Genomic DNA, 24,040 nt, shown 5'->3' on the forward strand with positions numbered 1-24,040 from the left:
GGTATTAAATAGATTATTTTCACACTCCTGGACTTGAACGGCGCAGTACCGCACGCACTGGCCGAGAGCTGAAGATAAGCAAGCGTGTTTATGAAAATCTGTGATAAAGCTAGCCCAGCTATGCGCTACTAGACGAAACATCACGTGTTTGTCTCCTGGCCTTGCTTGTCTCGGCTAGCTCCCGTCTCTCAGTCAGCTGGTTAGTTCACGCGCGTACTATTTATTTTCTTTATTTGATATTTTCAATACTTTCTTATCAACATACCATCAGTAAAAAATATGTGTTTATTTGTACTTTCAATGCGGAATCTAACTATATATGTTTTAAATATTTTTTTCCTTGGCAAAGGCGTCTTAATGAGGTAAAATCTAAATTTCTCCATTTCCATAAAAAGTAAGAAAATCTGTTTATATGTCAATATAAACTTTAATTTCTCAGCATCAAAATAAACCATGATTTTGATCATTGGGTGAAAGGGTTTCGGAGCTACAACAGTTTAAAGTTGCTAATTTTATGAAAATACGATAAATTTAAATATTTTTAATTTAAACACTATGAAGTTCTGATGGCTCAAACTTTGCACAAAGCATTGTATCACAGTTCTCTACGTACAAAAAAAGTTTTAATTGTATTTAGAAATTGTAAGGTCAATTTTCTCTATATTTCGGTCGATTTAGATGGAATAGCTCATATGCATTTATACCGAATACGCAAAATAAAACGAAGTTTTTCAACAAGTGAGATCGCAGAAGAACATCACTTCCAGAACGTTACATGTAACAAGAATTTAGCATATAATACAGAGTTGTTGATAATGAATTATTTATGATTAATTAATTTCTTACTGTGACCATGGCGCTGACACTCGTATGGCGTGATGTGACGTCACGTGAGTGACTGGCGTAATTGGAAGTGGTCTTGGCTGAGACTCAATACGAGCAAGTTGCGCTATCAGAGGAATCTGTGCGATATGGATGACGTAAGGGGGGGTGTGTCTATCAGCTGGCCTGCTACGGCGGGATGTGGGTCAAATTGTTTATCAACATTCCGGGTCTCATACAGCTGCCATCTGCCAGCGATAATGCCAACCATAGTAAGTAAAAATAAGCCCTGTCGCTACAATAACAACAATTATCAGTTCGTCTATTTAAAACGCAGCAGCAAGGACGTCGCAAGATTATGAATCGCAAGGAAGAGCAGATGTGTGAAGCTGCAGAGGGTGTACAAACATGTGTAGCTAAGTACTCTTAGGCAGGGTTTAAGATAGAAAATAAATAATTGTCGCAAAAATGCACAAACATAAAATTATATTTGTGCAAATTGCGAAAAGCTTGTGCAATATTATAAATAATTCTACAGAAAGATAAAGTTAATAAAGTATGCAGAAACAAAAAGTTACCGGTATGTAATTTTTTCTTGTAGTTTTATTACTTCCAATCCATCTTACCACAATCTAGATATACTTATGTAAGTCATTACACGTAGGTATGTTTAGAATCAATTACTGCTGAATTTACGTCACATTAAAGTACTCCTTACTGTATTTTATTAGCACTCCAAACATAGGAATTCTTTACTAGTAGACCCTTCAAGATTTATTTTTAGCAGAGTGCTAACTCGTTTTATTGAAAGACGGTTTCTAATTACCATTTTTACAAGATTCATGCAACTAAATCTTCGCTCACAATTCACAGTATGCGATGGAATTATATAAACCAATTAGAAGAAATTGTTCACTTAACTTACATGAATTCCACCAACTCTTTGAAATCTATTCCTGAACATCTATTGCTCAATATCTTTTTGAACACTGCCCATGCCATTAACATTTCATTTAAATTCAGATTAGTTCAAACACATCTCTGATTTCATTTCCTCCATTACCATCTTCGTTTCTTAAGTCCAATGTGGTTGTCGCATTTTTGCACATTTACATTGAAAGTTTGTTGCATTTTTAGAAGTCGAGTAGCAAAATGCGACTGTAGCTTAAACCCTGCTCTTAGGGCAGACAATTTTAAATCTCGTCACATATAAGATTATGTGATCAGGGGTTTAGCTAAATTCATCCTGGAACACGACGATATCCTGCGATATTAATAGCACACGTCAGTAAAATTAACTACGTTTATTACGTGGTTTGTTGTAATAAATACCTGCTATCACTATTAACTTCTTCATTCTGCGTTGTTTTCGTCTTCACCATCATTGTTGTCACCCGAGCATTCATCTACAATCGTCCTCTGTTGCCCAGCTGATTGCAGATGCTACACTTCTTGAAACTCTTTTCACTAGGAAGCAATTTGCGTGGCCATGCATCACGAATCCATTGAAAATATTGTAATACGCACACACTATAAATTTATCACACTTTAACTTGATTCTGACACACGTACTACTAATCCAAACGCCATTTTTAACAATGTTAACAATTGAAATAACCGCGCGGGAAGATATTGGCATGTGCTACCACCTTAGGAATTGCGCGGGAGGAAAATCGGTAATGTTTCTAACTTCAGTTCGAATAAGCCGCACACCCGTATTTTTTTTACTTGTAGGCCTATATTTCGGAAAAAAAAGTACGTGGGGTATTCAAGAAAACACGGTATATATCCCGTCCTGCCAGAATTATGTAATCATTACATGAATATGTGAGGTGTTCAACAAAACGAGTTGTCACAAAAAAATGAGTTAAGGATACTTTTTTCGTTAGGTTGGTATTTCCTACAATGTGTTCACATTAAAATTGACCATAAGAAAATTTTATGTCATTAAATTTCTATTGTAAAGATTACAAGATTACCAAAAAGAATTTAGTCCACTACATATGGTCAATCTGACGATGTCATATCTAGGCCTTGTACACTGGTTTCTGACAATTATTATTATTATTATTATTATTATTATTATTATTATTATTATTATTATTATCATCAGAAAAGAACAAGTTACAATCAATCAATCATGGAGCCGTAATCATAGCAACCATTATCCCATCATGCTTTGCACATTGTTTCTGTTCTTCTTAACCTGTACTGCTAATTTTCAGTGCTGGCCATTTTACGTCTTCTTTTAAGAGTTGTATATTATTTCATTCCTTTTGAAATAATGAGTGATATTGCAAACAATGTTCTGAGTGTCAATGAAGCCAACGAAGGCTCCAGTAGTCATTCAAAAAAGATTATGTCCGCCCTAGATTGAACAAAAAAGATTTAGTCCTATATTTAAATGTGTTTAAAGTACAAATAACATAGTTTTGATTTAAAATGTGTGTGATACAGTATCCAAAGTGTCATAAGAAACTGGGATCATGTAAACATCTAGTGTTTTCAAAGGTATATTAAAGATAACAGCTTTTTTGTCTCTCCTGAAAATTTTTATTTACGTGACTAAACTCGTTTTTTTCGCCACCTCATGTGAGGAGCACAACACAAAACAGAACATTCAGAAGTAAAAATATGTTTTGAAACTTCCATATCCCACCTTAGATTTTCAGCAACTTCTCTGTCGTGCCTGTGCTGAGGGTGTGCAAAGCCCTTAGGCAAAAATTAACGAAGAAGGGAACGAATTTATGAGACAACCGGATATATTGCAATCTAGATATGGTACTTAGAAAAAAGACAATAATAACTCACCTATTTGTAGAGAAAATCTGCACGTGTCTTCTTGCTTCTTACGAACAACATGGGAAACAAACACTATCACTGAAACTTTTCATATACAACTGGACTGAAATTTCTATTAAATGACCTAGTCTTCGTTTTAACGCATTATGCAATTTCAAGGAATGGAGTTGGTCTGACGAGGCAATCTCAGATTTTTCTTCCAAAGTGTGCTGTGAAAATGGCTGTTCCAGAATAGACAGTGTAAAGTAATTATTCATCTTTATTAACTAAAATACGAAAGCCACCTTCAAACATTTACTTACTTACTTACTGGCTTTTAAGGAACCCGGGGTTCATTGCTGCCCTCACATAAGCCCGCCATTGGTCCCTATTCTGAGCAAGATTAATGCATTCTCTATCATCATATCCCATCTCCCTCAAATCCATTTTAATATTATCTTCCCATCTACGTCTCGGCCTCCCTAAAGGTCTTTTTCCCTCCGGCCTCCCAACTAACACTCTATATGCATTTCTGGATTCGCCCATACGTGCTACATGCCCTGCCCATCTCAAACGTCTGGATTTAATGTTCCTAATTATGTCAGCTGAAGAATACAATGCGTGCAGTTCTGTGTTGTGTAACTTTCTCCATTCTCCTGTAACTTCATCCCTCTTAGCCCCAAATATTTTCCTAAGCACCTTATTCTCAAACACCCTTAACCTATGTTCCTCTCTCAAAGTGAGAGTCCAAGTTTCATAACCATAAAGAACAACTGGTAATGTAACTGTTTTATAAATTCTAACTTTCAGACTTTTTGACAGCAGACTGGATGATAAAAGCTTCTCAGACAAAATTGATCTAGATGTCAAATTACAAAAATACTATAAAATGAATACAGTCATTAGAAGAAATTTTGGTAAACAGATGACAGTGGCTACAAAATTAAGATTACGTAACATTGTCAAAAGCAGCACTCAGTTATGGCAGCGAAATTTTGATTTTAAACAAACGAAATTCACAGAAATTTGAAGCAGCTCAGTTGCTCTTTTTAAGATCCATGTTGGGTATAACGAGATTGGACCATCAAAGAAATATAGATATCCAAGGAAAATTACAAGTTTCTTGTGTAATCACTAGGGTACGGATTTTTAGGTCGTTAAAATGTAATTTTAGGTGCCTAAAATAGGCTTAAAAGTGTCGAAAATAGTCTCCAAAGAATTGAAAATAGGCTCTAACAGAAAATAATGTTTTGTTTAAAAACATATTCCAAATCACCAGAATTCACTTCTAGAATTTAATATTTTTAAATGCTTATATACACCATTACCACCGCTGCTACTAAAAGTACAAGAACAACAAATATCTGACTAGTTATACATAAACTAATCAATTAAATATGAAAAATAAATTAGACATAAATTCAGTACACAAACAAGTCAAATAGAATCAATTTTTACCAGACCTTGTCCGTTAATGTCCATAATTAGCTTCACAATAAATTATTAATATTTTTTCTAAATTTTCAACTAAAAAGCAATGTCATCTTTCACTCAACACAAATTTGTATGCTGAAAATGAACGCTCCACATCCACTGAAGTAACAGGAGCGTATTTCAATTTTGACACTAGTTGGACAGGAATGTTACATTGTAAATCCGTGTTCTTCCCTGCTAGGATATCTGAAGCAGTACGCAGGTCCTTCAGTCCGACATTTCTCTGCAGAACTTGCTCCAGTTTATCCTGTACTTTATTTCCAGCACAACCAGGAACAAATTTGGAATTTAAAATACAAATTTTCGAAATAATAATGGATGTTTTGACCTATTAGAGATCAAACATACGTAAGAGGTCAAAATAAGCTTTGTCGTCAAAATAGGCATTTTTAGGTGCCATTAAAATACCAATTTTAGGCATAGTTTTATATGAAACGTGTACTTGCAAGTTTTTATGAACTTATCTTTTAAGGATTAAAATAGGTTTTTACCTAAAATCCGAAGTCTAGTAATCACCGTGGAAGAATCGTATACAAAGAATAGGAAGCGAGAGATTTCCAAAATTAACTTTCACACACAGACCAACAGGACACAGATCAGGGAAGGGATCAAGGCTATCTTTCTTAGAATGACACCACATCACATGGTCTAAACGACGAAGTTCATGATGATGATGATTGATAATATATTTTAATGGCTGCAAAAGGGTATCGTCGGATACAGGGGAGAGAGCCATTAATCCTTCCCATTGAAGGCTTTAAGGAACCAACCTGGACAAATACCCAATGTCCCATCCCTACCTTCCCGTGGTGCAGCTGTTAGTAAGCATAATTTTACAAGCTGAACTAAAGGGAGGGGCTACTCATCAATTAGCACTGGTCAGCTTGATGAGTTAATGACTGAATTTGGTATAATTTTCCTCTATTCAATACCTAATTCCCTCTTTACCCTTTCCTATCCAGTCCTCCGACTGAACTCTTACTTTCTTCGACCCCGACGGCATTAGACTATTCGAGGCCTAGGGGTTCATTTCCCTTTCCTTCCTCCTCTTTCTACTTTTCTGTTCCTAGTGCTGACCTGCTATGGCACTAAAATCGTCCTTCAGTGGCTTAAGGAGGGAAAGCTGGTGATCAACAAGATCTCCCAGCTAGGTCCAATGAACCCGTCAACCAACAGCAGGTGTGGTCCTCCAGACATTCTGGGGGTTGTGTGTGAATGAAGTAGCCACCAAAACGTTAAAATATGGTGTTCACTTAAATCGGCTACAACTTGCCATTTTTCAAGAAATGGATTCGGAACATCTCAAAATCTGTGGTTCAGTGGCTGGCCATGATAATATCTTTGAAAAATATTGGAGTGCAAGAGGTCAAATGACTTTATTGTCAAACGCCTGGCATTAGAAAACAACAACAACATAATATATTTTAATTTTTAACGTATAATATTTAATTATTTGTATAACTAACAAGTTGAAATACATTCAGTAGAAATTACTACAGGCCTAGATTCATTAGCAACATTCTACTCCCCTAATCCTAAACCATTTACACTACTGTAATATTTAATTTTAAAATAAACTAAATTTCACACTACTTTGTTCTGTATTCTATACCTTGAGAGACTGCAAGCTTCGAGCCATTAAGATTCAGTTAGATTTCATACTTGTCTAAGGACTGCACTGCATCATAAGCTATCACTGTACATCGGGTTCTGGAACTGGGATACCGGCTGCCTGTACAGAGGATTCGTGTCCTACAACAAACAAGAAAAGTGTGTAACACTTGCATTATTTCTCACTTTGCATTTCATAGAAAATGGCAGAGTTGGGTAAATTAACTTTTAAGGCCCAATTGTATAAAACTCCCTGACTAAAGATCAACTTTGATCGAAGATCGAAAAGTGAACCGAGTTCAGATTCTTCTTCTATTGTATAAAACTTTTCTGCGATCAAATTACCTTGGTTCAAATGCAATCTAAGTTCACGTGAAAAGGATTTGGCAACATCGTATAAACAGGTGAAATATGTGATGCGCCGACCATGTTGTACAAGTTTGTTCAGTGTTGCCAATCTAGTGACTTTAACTCTTTTTCAATAACAATTTCTTTTAACTTTTGTATTGCTTAAATAGGGGTTTAGCGAACTTTTTAGCACCCCATCAGTGGCGGCTCGTAGTCAAATGTCCAGGGTAGGCAAAATTTACAGAATATTTTTATGTAATTCCCGCGATTCAATGACAGCTCGCTTTCATCATGCCCCCCGAAAACTTAACTCTTGCTTACATAACAATACTGTTACATCAGTGAGCCGTCTCATAATTTGTCGGTTTTTTCTAGTTTATTGTTATACTGTTGTCTTGCAACCCTTGTTGTTCAGACAACATTTCCGAAATTGGATTCAAATTCTTTTCAAGTCTCTTTAGACTTACCGAGTTACAAATATGATCTGATTCCAAGTACCTTCTTTAGATTACAATAACAAACGTGACCACCTACAGCTTAGCTTTAACTTCATTTCCTGTTAGCCATTTATGTGTTTCATACCATACTTACTTACTTACAAATGGCTTTTAAAGAATCCGCAGGTTCATTGCCGCCCTCACATAAGCCCGCCATCGGTCCCTACACTGTGCAAGATTAATCCAGTCTCTATCATCATATCCCACCTCCCTAAAATCAATTTTAATATTATCCTCCCATCTACGTCTCGACCTCCCCAAATGTCTTTTTTCCTCTGGCCTCCCAACTAACACACTATATGCATTTCTGGATTCGCCCATACGTGTTACATGCCCTGCCCATTTCAAACATCTGATTTTAATGTTCCTAATTATGTTAGGTGAAGAATACAATGCGTGCAGTTCTGCGTTGTGTAACTTTCTCCATTCTCCTGTAACTTCATCCCTCTTAGCCCTAAATATTTTCCTAAGAACCTTATTCTCAAACACCCTTAACCTATGTTCCTCTCTCAAAGTGAGAGTCCAAGTTTCACTACCACACAGAACAACCGGTAATATAACTGTTTTATAAATTCTAACTTTCAGATTTTTTGACAGCAGACTAGATGGCAAAAGCTTCTCATTCGAATAATAACAGGCATTTCCCATATTTATTCTGTGTTTAATTTCCTCCCGAGTATCATTTATATTTGTTACTGTTGCTCCCAGATATTTGAATTTTTCCACCTTTTCGAAAGATAAATCTCCAATTTTTATATTTCCATTTCATAGTGTTTCATACCATGAAGGATTAAATTTTCTTGCACCTTTAGCACTGACTTTATGAACAATAGAGCTTAATGCAGGAGTGGGTCGTCCATTGTCCAAAATACTTCTCTTTTCAATGTCATTACGACGCGAAAACGGACAACGTAACAGTTTACTTATTATATCAGTCATAATATAATATTATTGTTACCACTTACATTAACTATAAATCACCAAATATACGTAACATTAATATACAGTACTTGCAAAAATCACATTTTCTAAAATACACTGTTTAAAAAAAAACATCTTTTAAAACACAGTTTAAAAACTGTTATACTACTCGTAACAGTCTACGTTCCAACTCGTGAAACTTTCAAACAGAAATTTCGCAAATCGTAGGTGTTCGATAATGCTCGTGGGTTCTCGTTAGGGCAGGCAGAATTCAAGCGCGCTGGCTTAAGCATAGAACGCATGCGCTAAGAAAGCATTTAGAATAGCGATCTCTTTTAATGCTTACTCCAGGGCCAGCTTTGAAGTTCCGTGGAAGGTCGGCTAACTTCGCTTCTGCCTACCTTCTGACGCATCGTGATCTGCCCAGTGTATTCTTGTCGCATAAATCGAACTGCCAGTAGTAAGCAACGTCCAACTAACCTTCAGAAAATCCCATTCATAGTTAATTGAAGAATTTCTAAGAACCTACACAAGAGTATATAATTATATAAGGTTTTCCAAACGTGTTGGGGTAGTTAATAAATATCCACTTTTAGGTTTTTCTAAATGTGTTGAGGTAGGCTTAGCCTACCCTGCCTGCCCTGAGGAGCCGCCTCTGCACCCCATAGTGACAAAATTTAATCTTTCTTTGTTGATAATGAGAAATCTAGCGACTTTAGAACTACTTCTTGGCGACTTTCCGTACACACTGTTGGAGACACTGGTTTATTTGTGCAATGTAAATAATGGCGGACAATAAGAAGGTTGCCTGTTCTCCAAATTGTTATCATGTTATGGTGTTTGATACTGCTAAACATAATAAAAGCTTTATAAAACGACAAATTGAAAATTTATGAATGTACCTATCACAATCATTAATAATTAATGGTTGTTATAAACATAATATAATTATAGGTTATGTTATTTGATACTGCTGTACACGATAGAGCCTTATAAAATATAAGATTGTTTGTGTATTAAGGCAAGAAATTGAAATATATATATATATATATATATATATATATATATATATAAATGTAACTACCATATATATTAATATTAATAACAATGGTTATTCTATTTGCACACTCTGCCACTCGTATATTTCAAACAGAAAAGAAATAACTGAACTTGGATCATCTAACTTAATCGGAGAAATTTCTTCAGTCAAAGTTGACTTTAGTTTGAGACAAATTAATCTCAGATTAGACTTTATACAACACAAAATTCCAAGTTCAGCTAGGACAAGAATCAATTCAACCTCTGATCTAAGATTAAATGGCTTATACTAAAAAAATATATAATCGGACAGTTGGCTAAACAATAATAATGAACTTCCATTTTATTCTGTAAAACAACTAATCAAAAGTAAATTAAGATCTGCACAAAAACTACAAAATTCAGATGCAGTAAAAGATAAAACCTGAGAAATTTTATTGACTAAACCCACGAGTCACTTAAATCTGATGCTGCAATGTTCAAGTTGATGACAGGTCATGATTGTTTGGCGGCTCCTGCATATTTCTTAAGAGGAGGAAAGAAGTTAACAGCTCAAAATGACACCTTCTTGAGAGAAACATGCTACAAATTAGCCTACATGCATACAAGTAAGACCAGGTAGTGTTAGGGTTGGCCTTCCCTTTTGTATAGCAATAATCTGTTTTTGTAAACTGAGTTTCCTAAATTGTCCAAAATATAATGTGTTTTCACTTCCATTCATTGTTGAATAATTGCACAAATTAACAATTACAAGGAAATTCACAACTTCGCAGCATTTTTCACGCACACTACAGCATCACACGTGTTGGAAGAGACTAGCTACTAACACGTAACCAGAACCGTTTTACAGAAATGGGAATGAGAAATAATCTGTTAGGAAAGCGAGAACACTGCACCCACCCACGTGGTCTGTGTTGCCACATGTACATTGTACATGTTCAGTATCACATGCTTTTGAAGAATGTCAGTTGTTGTAAAGTCATACTACCGTTATTGTTCAAAGCTGCCGGAGGCCGATTAATTTTTTTATGTTAAAAATAATGTAGTTTGCAGTACTTTCAATTTCAAATTATTTGTAAAAAAAACTGACAACTTGGCTGTTGCCCTGTCTAGTAGACAATGAATGGAAGTGAATTTCAGGGGCCAAAAAGATCTGCGATACTAACTTAGAACTACTTCCTCTTTGTTTTATATAAATCCAACTTCAACTTTCAGATATCCTCGAAAGTTTCAAACCATGAATAGTAGCTTATATAAAGTGCAATGAATAATATATTTTGATTTATAATTTTAAGAAAGTTTACATGGTGTCTTTCATAGCTTTGCGTTAAAACTGTTTTTATTGTGTCTCCTCCTAGATGACGTGTTATAGTCTGGTTGAATGCAGCAAGCGATAGCAAGCTTGCTGCAAGACCAGTCGGTTTCCATTTCCCGCCCATGCGCTGATTCAGAGGAGGATCTCCTCCCAATCTTTTCATTTACTTGCTTTAAAACTCTGCTTCTTTCTCTGGCCGCTAGCGCACTGTTGTCTATGTGTGTTAACTGCAGTAGAGGAGGAATGGATTGACTTTCCTCCGCACAAACAATCTCGCATCCTTCTCAGTTTTCTAGCAGCACATGAGTGCACGTTGTTTAAAACTCGATCAACCGAGGTTTTCTTATAGCTGTGAACTTAAAAATTATCGGATCTTCCTCGAATTTCAAGGCACATATTTTATTTGGTATTTACTTTCAAAAGAAGAAAAATGTGAGCAGGACGTTCCTCCCTTCCCTCCCCCGAGGAACCGCCACTTATGCGACCATGTATTGTGTGATGCAAATGGGGAGATGAGCATGAAACACGGCAAAAGATGCACAGCATTGCTACAAGAAGATGACATTGTACAAAAATACTGGAGTGCAAGATGGCGAATGGCACCATTGTCAAGAGCGTAGGCACTGGACCAACAACAACAGTATGTTATATTCTAAAGTCACTTACCGCCTCCCACCTGGCTTTCTTTTGCTCATCTTCAAACTTTGCGAACTCGATTCTGTCTTTCCTGACGACGTAAAGCTTCCACAAGGCCAATGCAAAAAGCCCGACTAGGAACACGAGACCTACAATGGCGATGAGAGCTGAAATAAAGAAAGAAAATATTTGTCTCACTTGCTGTTCAGTTTTGCCACTTAAATCTTTTCTCAAGGGGAGACATTACGAACATACAATACATAGGTAATACTAAATAAAAGAAGCCTAGGCCCTAATAGTACAGTAATCCTAAATTCCTTAGAAAGAATGCAGTATAGGGCAGCTAAATTTGTTAAAGGTAAAAGAGAAGATGGAAACGATACGATAAAAGAACTTAAATGGGAAACATTGGAAAACAGACGTAGAAAAACTAGAATAACATCATTGTAGGGAGGGCTGATCCATATTAGGAAGTTTAAATGCAGAAAACAAAGAACGGACGTGGTAAAATTACTTGTATCTTAAATATACTGATGAAAGAGTGATGGAACGGAGAAAAATTCTCTCCGGCGCCGGGATTTGAACCCGGGTTTTCAGCTCTACGTGCTGATGCTTTATCCACTAAGCCACGCCGGATACAACCCCGACGCCGGTTAGAATCGTCTCAGATTAAGCTCCATCTCTTGGGTTCCCTCTAGTGGCCGCCCTCTGCACTACGTCATAGATGTCTATGAACGCAGGACCGAAGTCCATACATGTGTTGAGGTGCACTCGAATGAGTGACTGGTTGGCTGGGATCCGACGGTATAGGCGCCGTCTTAAATCACAAAGTGATTTATTACGCATATCATATATATTTTGATGTACCGAAGTACATATGATATTTCCATTTCCGGGTTGTATCCGGCGTGGCTTAGTGGATAAAGCATCAGCACGTAGAGCTGAAAACCCGGGTTCAAATCCCGGCGCCGGAGAGAATTTTTCTCCGTTCCATCACTCTTTCATCATATGATGACGCAGAATATCTGCATGGAAATATCATATGTACTTCGGTACATCAAAATATATATTAAATATACTGGTTCCCAGCTTAAAGTCGCAACAAAATTTGAATATCACGCTAAAGTGTACCAACAAGCCTTGACTGGCAGTAGCAACAAATATCTTCGAGTTCGGTCATTTAAAAAAATGGGAACTAGTATATTTTGGACGTTAGTGAATGCCTTACTTGAACTTGTAATAAAAGCAACACCAGACAAATGATTAGAAGCATCAGAAGCAACTCACGGTAGTATCCAAGTTTGACAGGGCAGTCCAGAGTTTTCAATGCCTGCACTATGACCGATGTGTCATTGTAGCTGTAGAAGAACTCACAGCGACAGTTATCTTCAGTGTACATCACACAGTTCTCACCCTCTGCAACAACATACAATTACATGTTTTACCTCTACAAGTAAAATATCTTTAAAAATTGAAGCAGGGCCCAAATCGATATATTTAAATTTTACAAGACGGACAAAAAAAACTAAATATATCACTGTCAAATACAGATATACTACTGGGTTCAAAAAGTTCCCGGAATTTTACTATCATTTTTCGTATTAATATATAACAAGGGATATTATACATTTGTTTTGTTGGTAATATTCATGATGTCATTTCCTTAAAGTTTGTTGATAATGGCGATTGTTGGTTTTGAGTTTTAGGCAATTGTTTATCATAGTGTTTTGTTTGTTCATCGCATTTTGTAATTATGTCCACAGAGCAACGTACAAACATCAAGTTCTGTGTTTTGTTACACAAAACTCCTGCAGAGACATTAAGATTGTTGGAAGAAGCATATGGCGAAGCAGCAATGAAAAAAACTCAAGTGTATGCCTGGCATAAACGATTTTCTGGTGGCCGCGATAGCATCAAATATGACGTACGCAGCGGCCGACCAACAACTGCAACAAATGAAGCAATCGCTCAGCGTGTGCATAATGTTGTGAGGGACGACCGACGTAAAACCATAAAAGAGATAGCAGCAGAGGTCGGAATATCAGTCGGAAGTGTACACAATGTTCTTCACAAGCATCTCAACATGCATTACGTGTCTCAGAAGTTAGTTCCGAAAATGTTGTCGGCAGAACAGAAAGAAACGAGAATGACTTGCTGGAGACATGAACAGTATGGCTGATGAAGATGGTGATTTCTTAAACAAAATTATTGCTGGTGATGAAACTTGGTGCTACTTGTACGACCCAGTCCCTAAACGACAGTCATCTGAGTGGAAATCGAAAACATCTCCTCGGAAGCAACAATTTCCTAGGGACACTTCCAAAGGCAAAGTTATGTTAGAAGTTTTCTTCGACTCTCAGGGTCTTATCCACCATGAGTTCATTCCAGAAGGTCGTACTGTAACGAAAGAATTATGCGTAGAAATCCTCCGTCGCTTCCGGGACGTAGTGAGAAGGAAACGTCCAGAAAAGTGGGTAGAAAACAACTGGTTCCTTATGCATGACAATGCACCTGCTCATCGCGCATCTTGCCAAGCACAACATAACTGCTTTGGATCACCCACCATACTCTCCTGATCTTTCACCACCTGATTACTTTCTGTTTCTCCGTCTGAAAAGTCATCTGAAAGGACGGAGATTCAATGCTGAAGAGGTTATCGCAAACGCGACGACAGCACTAAGACGGGTTTCACAAAATGGCTTCCAGGCCTGCTTCCAGGAACTCTACACGCGTTGGCAAAAGTGTGTTGTTGCGGAAGGCAACTATTTTGAAGGAAATGCTGTAGAATAGTGTTTAAGGTACGTTGTTTCTACGATACTAGCAAATTCCGGGAACTTTTTGAACCTAGTATGTAAAAGTAGATTGCCTAATATTAAATACAGTATGTAACAGTTCCATGAAGATCTACAGACGTGGACCAATGCTGGTCATCGGAGTGACTACTACTGTGGAGGAATTGGAGATTACAAATAAAGCTCTCCACCGGTGATCTCCGGTACTACCGTAGGTGGAACAGGGGACATATGGAGGGATGCGGTGGTTCGGAGCAAAGCAACAGTTAGCTCAAGGACGACCGGCACGTACGGACTGACGGTAGTTGTGAGTGGAATAAAATGGCACAAAATCGGATATCCATCGCATGGAAATTCTTTAATTTAGTTGAATGTAATAATAAAGTCGCACACTGTAAACTTTGTGGGCGAATTTACTCTAAGGATGGTGGAACTTCGAATTTGTTAGACCATTTGAAGCGATCGCACAAACGCGATCTTGATGAAAACAATTACACAAAACATTTGATACGATTTCTTTTTAAATTGTTTAAGTGCTATTATTCCCAAAGGCCGACAGTATAGGAAAAAGTCTTGAAATTTCTCTAAAACGTAACTTTCGAGGCAATAAAAAACATATGAAATATTTAAAAGACGACTTGAGTTATATTTTGCTGTTTAGACAACTTGAGTTATATTTTACTGTTTGGATTAAAATACTGAGTTTCTGAATGAAACTAAAGAAACATGTGGTAATAATATAATTATAATTATTCTTAAGTTTATATCCGCTTATATTTTTATTACAGAGAAAGAGTGGCGCGTTTTAGAAGAGGCAGTTCAAATACTGACATCCTTTAACACAATAATCACAATCCTGTCTGGTGAAGAATCTGAATAAATTATGTTGGACAGTACATTTTAACCCATTGATAGCCCACGTTTATTTTGTTCCATTCTGAAGCTCCCTCAATATATTTTACGTTAAACTAAACCGATTAGAATAATAATTGACAAACACTGCCTGCGATTAAACGAGAGTTTCTAGGAGAACTACAGTATACATGTTTACATTAGCTACTGAAAAGCTTTACTTCTGCGTTAGTTTTGCAGTTAGATTGAATGTTATTAATTTTGATCAATGACATAAAACTAATACGCCTTTCCATATACGGTATACTATGAATTTCAAAACTAGAAAAAAATCTGTCAGCTAACGTAGCACTTCAAACAAAACAAGAAAAAAAAAAAAAGAGCCAAAGAAAGAGAGAGAGATTAGCATAAAAGAGAGATTAAACAACAACAAATTAGAACTTATTTTAAAAGATACACGGACGTCAGCAGACTCGAATCTCTACCTGATCCGATTAAAGGCATGCTCAGCGGAAAGTGTATGTCTGCACCACAGCACATATACAACCTGCGCGGCATCAATCGGAGGTAACCGGAAGTCTCCGATTGAAAGCGCGCAAACAACTGCTCCGGAGAAAACCTAATCATAAGCAGCGCTAACGTGGACAAATTATTAGACAAAATTAATTATATGTGCAACAAAGCTGTATTTATCGGCAGAAATAATGAACAAAAATGTACTTTGGGCGGAAATAATGAACAGAAAATTGAGTCTGGATGTTATTAATATTTTGTGAACATTCCCTTATTCTTTATTAACACGTTGATTTTGTCAGGGATGCTGGAAACCAAAGTTTGACACTTTCTTTGAATATCAACATCATTTAGCCAGATATCAGACAGTGCTTAAATGAATCCAGGTAGTAAGCCTCTTTTTGTTCACCTTCGTCTACAGTATGGATCACAGATTTTCAATTTTGTTCATGTCCGGTCTTCTTGCAGGCCATGGGAGAACAGACTGTTGAATATTTCTGCAGTATATAATTAAAACACCAGTAGTACCAACATAGCCAGATAAAATATACTTAACCAATGGAAAAATATAAACAATCGCATTTACAACAGAGACTCTGTGAATTATACTGATAGTTGATATGACGAATTATATTATGTTTCCAAGAAAAACGTTTTAGTCTAATAATTTGTCCACGTCTGTAATGTCATTTTCACATTTCTAACAGTCTTTTAAATTGGAGAATCACATTTTGAGAAATTAAAATTGGGATCTTCTTCTGCAATCATACTTTTATGAAAGGTAAAATCCTTACAAAAATCTATATTTTGAATATAAATCAAATCCTAATACCGGTATGTCAGATTAGAAAACATCATGTTACAAAACTGAAATACCGGTACAAAACAACAAATTACAGTTACAAGTAAAAAAAATGAATTTCTGTTTAAGTTACATGAACTTCACTAACATTATTTTAAACATATAGCTTACAAAGCATGTTCAAGAACAGTTCCAAATGCTTTGAAAAATGTTTGAACATGAATCCTTTTACTGCCACCATTGTTAATTTTTTTGATATTACATCATCTATCACTCTTCAAGGCTTTCCACACGTTCTTGTAACTAAAGTCGAAACACTGTTATTCCCAGCGTGACTCCTCCTCTTTGCTTACGTCTTAGGAAGTGAAGGCTCTATAAAGTCTAGGTAGGTAGTATCGTTCGCCATTTTTGTTCTTTCATTGCTGAGCTACCATACGAGGAATCTATTTGCCACACCATTAAACATTATCATGTCGTAGCTCCTATGATAATAAATCAAACGCAATGTAATTCAGCAAATAATTGAGCGGCAAATAACGTCTTCGTGTGCTTTCTGCGAACGGCAACGAAAGAGCCAAAATGGCGGGCGATTATATTAAGTATTTATCGAGCCTTAAGAAATGAATAACGTCTTCATCAGCGAATCACAAGACGCACACGTTTAAATGTAGCTGACCTGCAACGCGATTGGCTGCCGGAAATTAGAGCGACGGGACTATAGTCAGCGATGTATGCAATGGAGGGGGAAAGAAATTGGCCACCCTACCCCACTATCTTCTAACTTAGTTGCTCCATGAGTGATTTCACTTATAAGGTTGCAACCAGTTGACTAAACAATAAACAACAATCTCACTCAATTGTGACAGAATAATAATTTCTAGTGCTACAATAGTACAGCCCATCTTACCTTCTAGGGAGTCCACTTTCTGGATTATCAGCGATGTGCAGTTCACAGCGCACTCCAGTGGGCTCAGTGGCTCTCTCTTGTGCACGCGACAAAGAACACAGGGAAGCAGACGTTCACACTCCATCCTCGTCAGAGAGCCCTGTGCACGAGGATAATTCTTGCGTCATATAGTGAAGAGTGTTGCCAATATTTTTCTTTAAGTACAGTAAAACTTCAATATAGCGCTCCTGCTTGTAAAAATTTCCCGCCTTTAATGTTACGGTACTTTGATCCATCCCATAAGAGATACTGTAAAAATATCCCACGTTTACTTACTTACTGGCTTTTAAGGAACCTGGGGGTTCATTGCCACCCTCACATAAGCCCGCCATCAGTCCCTATCCTGAGCAAGATTAATGCAGTCTCTATTATCACATCCCACCTCCCTCAAATTCATTTTAATATTATCTTTCCATCTACGTCTCAGCCTCCCTAAAGGTCTTTTTCCCTCCGGCCTCCCAACTAACACTCTATATGCATTTCTGGATTCGCCCATACGTGCTACATGCCCTGCCCATCTCAAACGTCTGGATTTAATGTTCCTAATTATGTCAGGTGAAGAATACAATGGGTGCAGTTCTGTGTTGTGTAACTTTCTCCATTCTCCTGTAACTTCATCTCTCTTAAAAGGTAAAAGGTAAAGGTATCCCCGTAACGTGCCATTAAGGCACTTGGGGGGCATGGAGGTAGAGCCCCATGCTTTCCATGACCTCGGCACTAGAATGAGGTGGTGTGGTCGGCACCACGCTCTGACCGCCTTTTACCCCCGGGAAAAACCCGGTACTCAATTTTATAGGAGGCTGAGTGAACCTCGGGGCCATTCTGAAAGTTTGGCAACGAGAAAAAATCCTGTTACCACCTGGGATCGAACTCTTAGCCCCAAATATTTTCCTATGCACCTTATTATCAAACACCCTTAATCTCTGTTCCTCTCTCAAAGTGAGAGTCCAAGTTTCACAACCATACAGAACAAGCGGTAATATAATTGTTTTATAAATTCTAACTTTCAGATTTTTTGACAGCAGACTGGATGATAAAAGCTTCTCAACCGAATAATAAGACGCATTTCCCATATTTATAGTCCCGCGCCGTGCTGTAGCGGTCTAAGGCGTCCCACCTAGGACTCACGCTACGGAATGCGCGCTGGTTCGAGTCCTCATGGGGGAAGAAATTTTCTCATGAAATTTCGGCCAGTGTATGGGACCGGTGCCCACCCAGCATCGTGATGCACTTGGGAGCTACGATAGGTAGCGAAATCCGGTTGCGAATATCAGCTATAATGGCTGGGGGGGATCATCGTGCTAACCACATGATACCTCCATTCTGGTTGGATGATCGTCCACCTTTGCTTCGGCATGTGGGCGTGAAGCTAGCAGCCAGCTGGTCGGTCTAGGCCCTTCACGGGCTGTAGGGCCACTGATTATTATTATTCTCATATTTATTCTGTGTTTAATTTCCTCCGTTTAAGGCTCCTAATTTTTAATGCTTTCTTGCTTACACCATTCTAGTCCTCCAGTCCCAGGCAAAGATTTTTGTTGTATTTCACACTCTTTGCCAACGAAACTTACTTCTGTTTATAGCCTTGACCAATGAGATTTAAGTACATAGCGTCAAGAGTAGTGATGTCACTCCAAAAAGTGTCAGCAGCCCATCCTGCTAGGTGCAAATCCATCAGTTCAATCGTCTTGTTCGTGATGTTGTTTGTTGTCTTGTTCATCTGCTTTTGTTTCATTATAGCGTCACCAATGAAAAGAAAGACATTTTCAGTGCTGGAAAAAGTGTCAAATTCTTCGCAAATTCCGCCATATTGAGAACGACATCATGCACATGGTGACAATTGATATGTGACTGAATCATTAAAAGAGTAGGTACTTTGGTAGCATCATAAATTCAGGGATAACTTCTATCCCCCCCGCTCACAAAATATAATTATTTTAATTCGAATATACCAATATTCAGTGAGGAAAGTGGGGAAAAAACCAGAGGCGGTATGCTACCCCAAGATTTTCTTCTGGCATACCCCCTTCCTTACAACATACACATAATGATGTATACAATAAATTGTTTCATGCATTCAGTAACGCGAATCTTTGAAGCTTACGCAGCACATTAAATTTCTTAATAAAATAATTTCAAGTTCCTTCAGTTATTTACTAGATCATTTTACAATGTCCTTTGAGACTTATCATTTAAAATAATGTTAAAGCTTCGAAGTGCCTTACTTAATTATTAATAAAAAGTGCAACAAAAAATGACACAGTCACTAAATTGGCAAGATGTTAATATATACATTTAAATATGCAAAATCAAAATATACTGTGTGTATTTTAAACTATAGTACATAGGGAATTAACATTGTCATAAGAAATCCATGTATAAATATTGAAAGTGGAATTTCTTGTAGCTGGCCATGTGTAATAAATTATTAGGCCCTGTAGAAAAAAAACACTATCTACTGTTTATTGCCAACTTATTATACATGATCCTTTGACAACGTATCATCAGTTTTAGGTTAGGTGGTTCAAAATAATTATATCATTCTGTTACTATTATAATTTCCGTGTGCATTTCATTTTAAAGATTTTTTTGTCATTAGGTTACTTTTTTCACAAAGACACAAATAAACAATAATTTTAGCCACAGTCTCCTCATCTCTTCGATTCTGTTCAATATCATGCCTTGCCCTTTTCTCACAACTGCATGGTTTGTTCACACTTCCAGTATTTCTGAAAGGATTAATCACAATTCTGATCGTATCGTGGAATAAAACTCTTCTACCAGGAAAGAATCCAGCAAATAGGTCTACCGTATTGTCTTTCTCAAAGAATTGTTTGCATACAGTTCTATAAATAAAATCTTTTCCTTCTGTAATATAATAATCCACTGTTTCAAGATTAATCCATCAAACAGAATTTTATTTGGCAACCAGCCGTACCCGTGCGCTCCGCTGCACCCGTTAGAAATAAATATAAAGTAATTACACAATTAAAATAGGACATTTGATCCAGGGAACATTTTTGATAGAAGGATAAATCGTTTAATATGTTACTTAATTTAAATTGCATCCAAATAATTATAATGCGATCATTTTGGTCCAGAGACACTCATTTGGTGCAATGACAATTCCTTTAACATGTTCCTTAATTTTTATTACATGCAACCATAGTTTAATGAACATTGACATCATTTAGATTTAATGTGTATATTTTATTTTACTTGTTATAGGTTTCCATTGAATTATGGTAATAACTTAATTTTAACCCTTGTTTTCTACATATTCAGTAAATGGCGCTTGGCCCACTATGGTACTGAACCCTTCAAATAACTTAAATTATATTATATAATATTACATATTATATTACATATTATATTATATTATATCAGAAGTTACTGTAATAACATTATAGCATTATGTCCATCTAGAGAAACTACACTTTCCAGTGGTGAAATAATTAATTATACAAATCGGTTAATTTAGCTTCCGATATTACTTCATACAAACACAGAAATATTCTCTGTAGGCTATCTTTCATAGCTTTCGATTGTTGCTGTCCAAGGCCCCTTATAGACGAAGTCATTTGTTTTTTAATTCATTACACGGCCTTAGATGGCAGTTATTTTAATTTTAAAACTCATTTATCCCATTAAATATCAGTCCTATCAAAAATTTTCAAGGAATAAAACTTATCGCAAATTATTTTTAAAGAAACTTTTGTTATGTAACATTTTTCACAAAAATCAGTAATAAGCGAGATATTTCGAATTATTTAATTCAGGCCCCCTTATAACCCCTCTTTTAAATAATGTATTTTGAATGCCATATAGCCTAAAATCTAAGTTACGACGAACTTAATTTATATTCCAATTTTCATCGAAATCCGTTCAGCCATTATCGCGTGAAAAGGTAACAAACATACAGACAGACAGACAGACAGACAGACAGACAGACAGACAGACAGACAGACAGACATACATACATACAAACAAAAATTTCAAAAAAGCGATTTTCGGTTTCAGGGTGGGTAATTATATATGTTAGAACCAATTATTTTTGGAAAATCGAAAATTACCAGAAAAATTTCGGCTACAGATTTATTATTAGTATAGATAATAAATAATCAGTAGATAGTCTTTTTTTCTACAAGGCCTACTGATTTATTACACATGGCCAGCTACATGGAATCCCACTTTTAATTTTTTGTACACGGATTTCTTACGGCATTATTAATTCCTATGTACAGACCCAGAAAGAAAATTGGGCCACCTGAATTTTCCACGTTCCGGTTATAACATACTGCGCATGATCAGTGATTAGGTGGCCCAAATTTTGTTTCTGGGTCTATACTATAGTTTGAAATACACATGGGATATGCATTTTAATGGGAAAATCCTTGAAATATGCGTTTATGCAAAATTAAGTTCCCTTCATTTGAATGTAAAAATCATGATCAGCAGAGATACACTTTTACATTTTCAATATTGTCGAAAAGACAACCTGGTGGCAAAAAAAAAAAAAAACATTTTCAATATGGCTGCAAAAGGGTATCTGTCGGATACAGGGGGGAGAGCCATTAATCCTTCCCATTGAAGGCTTCAAGGAACCAACCTGGACAAATACCCAATGTCCCATCCCTACCTTCCCGTGGTGCAGCTGTTAGTAAGCATAATTTTACGAGCTGAACTAAAGGGAGGGGCTACTCATCAATTAGCACTGGTCAGCTTGATGAGTTAATGACTGAATTTGGTATAATTTTCCTCTATTCAATACCTAACTCCCTCTTTACCCTTTCCTATCCAGTCCTCCGACTGAACTCTTACTTTCTTCGACTCCGACGGCATTAGAGCATTCGAGGCCTAGGGGTTCATTTCACTTTCCTTCCTCCTCTTTCTACTTTTCTGTTCCTAGTGCTGACCTGCTATTTCACTAAAATCGTCCTCCAGTGGCTTAAGGAGGGAAAGCTGGTGATCAACAAGATCTCCCAGCTAGGTCCAATGGACCCGTCGACCAACAGCAGGTGTGGTCCTCCAGACATTCTGGGGGTTGTGTGTGAATGAAGTAGCCACCAAAACGTTAAAATATGGTGTTCACTTAAATCGGCTACAACTTGCCATTTTCACTCCAATATGAAATGAGTACCATTAAGGTAAAATTATCCGGCAGTAAAATAGTTCCCCAATCAGATCTCTGGGCGGGGACACTTTAATGGTACAGAATCAACTAAACATCTTACAATGGAATGCTGGCGGTATAACATCAGTCAAGAAGACTGAATATTCGGAACACCCCAAAATCTGTACTTCAGTCGCTGGTCATGATAATATCTTTGAAAAATATTGGAGTGCAAGAGGTCAAATGACTTTGTCAAACGCCTGGCATTAGAAAACAACAACAAGATTTTCAATACGCCAAATCAATAAAATCGTGCAATTGCATGACGTTCCACGGTCCACTCACTACATTTAAAAATGTATTGTCCTTGTGGACGCAGTGGCAAGCTTATGACCATTGCACGACTGTAATGAACTCACCGTGACAGGTCTCTCGCAGAACGTGCCTTCGAACTCCTCCTCACACCGGCACACACCACAGTCGCAGTAGCCATTGTCAGAGCAGATGGCGCTGTCCCCAGGAGCCACGCAGCTGTCAGTGGACGTCTTGCAGTTGCAGTCAGCACCCGACCAGCCAGGCCTGCAGACACACTGGCCACAGTCGCAGACGCCGCGCCCCGCACACAGCTGGCCCCCCACGCGGGCACACGAGAAGTTGTCACACTGGCAGTACTTGCCGTATATCCTCTGTGAGTCACAAATAAGGAGCAACACTATAGAGCATTAATACTGTATCTACAAAATTAAAAACTACAGCAAGAGTGGGGCAAAGTAAGAGCATATATGCAGCAATTGGAAACAGGTGTGCAGAAAGGCGAGTAATGTTGCGATATAGATGACAATGACAAAGATGTAAGATTTACGAAAAGGAAAGAGTAATGTAACGCGATAGCATGCTTCAGGTCCTCTTACTGAGCCAAAGAAATAAATCTAACTTGACTTTGCCAAAGTCTCTTTCAAAGAAAGGAATGTAATACACAAACTATGTGAAGTGCCAACTGTTGCACATGATTCGTATAATAAATATATTGATATAAGTGGTGCAATATCTAATACACCAATCAGTACCATTACGAGAACGGGGGACAGACAGACAAATGGAGTGACATTCTGAGATAGACAGACAGCCAAAGTGACAGGCTATCAGCAAGAATGACATACTGACAAGAGTGACAGACTACGGACAAGAGTGATAGACTACAGGAAAGAATGACAGACTATGGACAAGAGTGATATACTACAGGAAAGAATGACAGACTATGGACAAGAGTGACAGACTACAGGAAAGAGTGACAGACTATGGACAAGTGACAGACTACGGACAAGAGTGACAGACTACGGACAAGAGTGATAGACTACAGGAAAGAGTGACAGACTGCGGACAAGAGTGACAGACTGCGACAAGAGTGACAGGCTGCGGACAAGAGTGACAGACTACGGACAAGAGACAGACTACGGACAAGAGACAGACTACGGACAAGAGTGACAGACTGCGGACAAGAGTGACAGACTGCGGACAAGAGTGACAGACTGCGGACAAGAGTGACAGACTGCGGACAAGAG

The 24,040-nt window shown here is 37.4% G+C and overlaps 1 protein-coding gene across 1 annotated transcript in view; it reads right to left on the reverse strand.

The window, feature by feature from the left end:
• Positions 1–6,448: 6,448 nt before the first annotated feature.
• Positions 6,449–24,040, reverse strand: part of LOC138700976 (integrin beta-PS-like) — a 54,996-nt gene continuing 37,404 nt past the window's right edge. Inside the window, exons 10-14 of the mRNA XM_069827427.1 lie at positions 22,898–23,164; positions 17,330–17,468; positions 12,751–12,879; positions 11,494–11,630; positions 6,449–6,849 (exon numbers count right to left, since the gene is read on the reverse strand). Coding sequence (XP_069683528.1) covers positions 6,781–6,849; positions 11,494–11,630; positions 12,751–12,879; positions 17,330–17,468; positions 22,898–23,164 — 741 coding nt within the window. The 3' untranslated portion in view covers positions 6,449–6,780. The remainder of the gene's footprint in view (positions 6,850–11,493; positions 11,631–12,750; positions 12,880–17,329; positions 17,469–22,897; positions 23,165–24,040) is intronic.

The sequence above is a fragment of the Periplaneta americana genome, chromosome 6 (assembly GCF_040183065.1).
Source record: "Periplaneta americana isolate PAMFEO1 chromosome 6, P.americana_PAMFEO1_priV1, whole genome shotgun sequence".
Lineage (NCBI taxonomy): Eukaryota > Metazoa > Arthropoda > Insecta > Blattodea > Blattidae > Periplaneta > Periplaneta americana.